At 47.9% G+C, this 4,133-nt stretch overlaps 1 protein-coding gene across 10 annotated transcripts in view; it reads left to right on the forward strand.

Annotated features, from left to right (window-relative positions):
- Nucleotides 1–2,445, forward strand: part of LOC143025386 (uncharacterized) — a 647,089-nt gene extending 644,644 nt beyond the window's left edge. For all 10 annotated transcript variants that reach the window (XM_076184953.1, XM_076184959.1, XM_076184958.1 and 7 more), the window contains 2 exons: nucleotides 865–1,015; nucleotides 1,547–2,445. In XM_076184953.1, coding sequence (XP_076041068.1) covers nucleotides 865–1,015; nucleotides 1,547–2,421 — 1,026 coding nt within the window. In that variant the 3' untranslated portion in view covers nucleotides 2,422–2,445. The remainder of the gene's footprint in view (nucleotides 1–864; nucleotides 1,016–1,546) is intronic.
- Nucleotides 2,446–4,133: the final 1,688 nt, after the last annotated feature.

A 4,133-nucleotide genomic window follows, 5' to 3' on the forward strand; every position in this document is an offset into this window, starting at 1 on the left:
ATTTCGTTAGATTGAATCCAAGAATTGCATCACCGTACTCTTGACATTTCTCGTAAAGATCATCGGCGTTATCAACTGAACCACAGTACCGCACCAGCTCGATCATACCCTGCACCTAAGGCTCGTTTCACACGTATCGACTTTTCGCCGTGTGCCGTCCACGACACGACGTCGTGCTCTCAGATAATCATGTGTATCTATGGTCGTGGTCGTGGCGAGTGAAAGCGTCCATAGACACCCATGGTTATTTGAGAGTACGACGTCGTGTCGTGGACGGCGCACGGCGATGAGTCGATATATTTGAAACGAGCCTAACCCACGCACAGTACCTCAAAAAAGTATCCTTACGGATGCATTCGGTAAAAAGACACAAAGACGATAAGATCTGACATATGTACGAGATCTGTGTGACATCCTGGTAGCGCCTAAGGGACTAAAATCGTTTGGTCACCTCATTCTCTAGGCAGCAACCTTCCCAGGCACAGTTAAAAGGTTACGAACAGGTGCTGGCCAGCAAGCATGAAACAATGGGGAATCTCTAACTCAGACCTTTGTCCATGCAACCAAACACAGACCCATGGACACATCCTGAATGAATGTCACGTGACAGTACCTCCCCGTCCATTAATGGAATTAGTGACTTACCTCACCAATTGCCTATAGTAACAACTTAGGTTGTTGACATACGGAATACTAATAAACGCTTTGGTTTCTTTTTTTATGGCAATTTTTCTAATTTAAGCTAACAGGTGACTGTCTCTTGGCCAGGCTATCCGAGCACAAAGAGGTGAAAATGTCGGTTTCAGTCGGAGTTAAGCGCTCCTTTCTTTTTTCCGATCGCTAATTTCCTCCTAATTATTGCAGATTCCGTTGGACCGGTTAAAAACGCTTCGGATATCAGGCAACCCACTACACTGCAATTGCTCCCTTGTGTGGCTCGCACGCTTGGCTGCGCAGCCCAACAGCTCGCTGCGCGTCGAACAAACGTACTGCGCAAGCCCGCCTAACCTCTACGGTAAGATGATGCGCGGGGTTCTTCGAATGAGAACATGGGCTTATGAATTACTGTTTAGGTTGAGTGATCTGCTATGTAGGTGAAACAGAATTCTGTTCGTCATAGTAACAGGACCTTCCTGTCCTTAAGAACTCCCGTTCACTGAACTGAGACAAGAACTTATGAATTACTGTTTAAGGTTGTGAGGTATCTTTGTTATATAGATGATAGAGTTAAGTAAAAGTAACACGACCTTTCCTATTATCAAGAACTCCCCTTAACAAAACTGAGACATGAGCTTATGAATTACTGTTTAAGGTTGTGAGACATCCTTGTTAAGTAGATGATAGAGTTAAGTAAGTCACAGCAACACGACCTTCCATTCGTCAGGAAGGAGCTGAACAAAGGCCTCATCCATTACAGCGCCAACTCCAGTATACAGACAGTACTGGCGCGGGTGGACGAGGTCGTCGCAAGTTCCTCTGTTGTTGTCGACTATGTCGCGCTGACAGACTTCGTTGAGTCACAATAACACGATTATCCTTTCTTCAGGAACTCCCCTGCACGAGATAAGCAGCAGCGGTCTCATACACTGTGGCGCCACCTTCAGTATGCTGACGGTGCTCACCTGCTTGGGCGTGATCTTCGCAGGGTTCCTCGTCATCGCCGCCTTCGTCGCCTGCAGGCTCCGAAAGTCGAGGCGAGGTTCCCCTTCAGCGTCCTCGTCAGACGCCTCTTGCAAGTCACTGTGGATGTGGAGTCCCCGTGGAGGGAGAAGTGGGAGGAGCAACGGAAGAGGTAGTGTCGGAGGGCGAGGTGGGAGGGACGGGTGTGAGACCTCTGTAGCCTTCCCCTTCAACGACGAGGATCCCCAACACCTCCAGCTATATCAACCGACGGCCTTGCAGTCCTTCACACAGATCTCTACCCACGACCCCCTGCAGCACTACCCTCTCCCACACCACCCGGACATAAGGTCCTACGCCCACGACCCTCAGTACCGCCTAGACAACCCTTTCAGCGCCTTCGCCCACCGCACCTCACCCATGCACCACATGAGCGACAACCACCGGGGTACCAGCCCGACCACAACCACTACGTCGCTGACCGGGCGACGACTCCATCCCTATCACCAGGATCACCCGTCACCCAGACTCAGTCATGTATATCACCCACTCCTGCCCAATCTTGTACCTGCCGAGAGTGACCACATCTATGCCAACTCCCGGTCGCAGTCGCCGCTGCCACCGGAGCCCTGGGAGATCCAAAGAATCACTCCCCCGTTGGACAGCCCGCCGACCACGTGGTGTCCCGACGGGAGACATTACGACTGTGACTGTGCCTCACACAAACTTCCGGTCGATCCACCGGACTTGACGCTTTCCGGGCCGAATCCGGGGAGAAATGTCCCAGTGACTTATGTTTAAGGGAAGGGGGCGATCGGGGATCCATTCCCAACGGACAGGACTGGGCTCCGGCCGTGGAGGTAACAGCCGGTCGATATGATCTTGCGAAGGTCGTCGGCGGTTCGACTTTGCCCCCCAAATGAAGCAAAGCCCGGCGTGGCCTTTCCGAGTGACATTTTTGGTGGACGGAGATCGCCCCGGCTTCTCTGCCTCCCTCCCTCCTTCCAAATCAAACCAACTCGTTGCACCGTCGGTTATGTTCGGCTTTGTCATCAGGTGTCTGTTATCTGTTGGAAAAGTAAACATTATCCTTGTCAAGGATTCAGTTTTATGCACATGTTCCCCCTGCCTCTTCATTCTTTTTTTTATCCATATCAAGAAAGAAATTTTATACTCTAGGACTAATTATTTTGAAAATTCTTCACCACTAATACTAAAAAAAAATACACATATTAAAACGAGAGAAACGTTGTTATGTATGGTAGTCCTTTGATAAATCCTAAGGCCTCCGTATCCACGGACCTTTTGTTTCAAATCCAGACGCTTAAGAAAAACTAGACTAAAAAATGCGAAGACAAGCCATCATGTTAAAACGACGAAGAACCATCCAGCGACCACTTCGACATTTCTTCGTTATTTCCTAACGAAGAGATTTTTTTTTTATTCATTTTATATTAACATTTTGGCAAAGATACGCTTGGTTAGACATCCTAACCGTTGTTTAGTCTAAGGTTGAAAGCAATAAAAGCCAGTGACATGACCCCACATGCTCGGTACTGTGACCTTTGTCGCACAACACAATCAAAGACTTCAGGAGCCACAAGATGCTGCCTTGAGGATCCCTCTTCCAACCTACCTGCACCCACAGGAGCTTAACTGATCCGCTTTCGTCTTTATTTTTAACTCTATTCTTGGTCTATGGGTCCTACATTGTGCAATGCTGGAAACGGATCTTTGTCTTTTGCAAACATATCAGTGTTATAGTACCTTAAGACCTGCAATAACATTTAAAATGGCTTATGTTCTCTCTCTGTGCGTAGCTAGATCAATCTTACTAGCAATGAATGTGATATTTAAAAAAAGTTGTTGATAGATTTATACACTATAATGAATAATAGAGGATTAATATACTTTTTGTGAATATTTAATACCTACGTTTTGGATGGGGTGCATTGGGCGTATGTTGTCTTGTTTGTGTGGAAGACTGGGTTTAGGGCCACATGTCGGGTATTAGAGGTGTGGAAAGCAAGTGGAGTGGAGTGGATTGAGTTAACCAAGAAGTGGAGGAAGGAGAATCTGGAGGGAGAAGATCCTGAAGTCGGATATACGCGGAGACTTGGTGAAGGTTTGAAGAGGCGTTGTGTGTGTGCGTGCGTGTGTGTGTGTGTGTGTGTGTGTGTGTGTGTGTGTGTGTGTGTGTGTGTGTGTGTGTGTGTGTGTGTGTGTGTGTGTGTGTGTGTGTGTGTGTGTGTGCGCATGCATTCGTGCGTGCGCGCGTGTGTGTGTGTTCGTGTGTACGGAGGTGGGGGTAGGTGATGTCGCCTTGGTTGGATACAGGATGTAAATCCCCGTGGACGTGGACTGAGCGTGACGTAGTGTGGTCGGATCACTTTCACTTGTTCACACTGAGATGTTTGTACCTATTGGTTTATGTACTGCAATTGTTTTGATAAACGCTTTCCTTTGCTAGTCAATGAGTTTTATTCTAAACTACCCTGGATGGAGGAAGAAAG

This window comes from Oratosquilla oratoria, chromosome 5 (genome assembly GCF_046742065.1).
Source record: "Oratosquilla oratoria isolate Oo_2021 chromosome 5, ASM4674206v1, whole genome shotgun sequence".
In the NCBI taxonomy this organism is placed as follows: Eukaryota; Metazoa; Arthropoda; class Malacostraca; order Stomatopoda; family Squillidae; genus Oratosquilla; species Oratosquilla oratoria.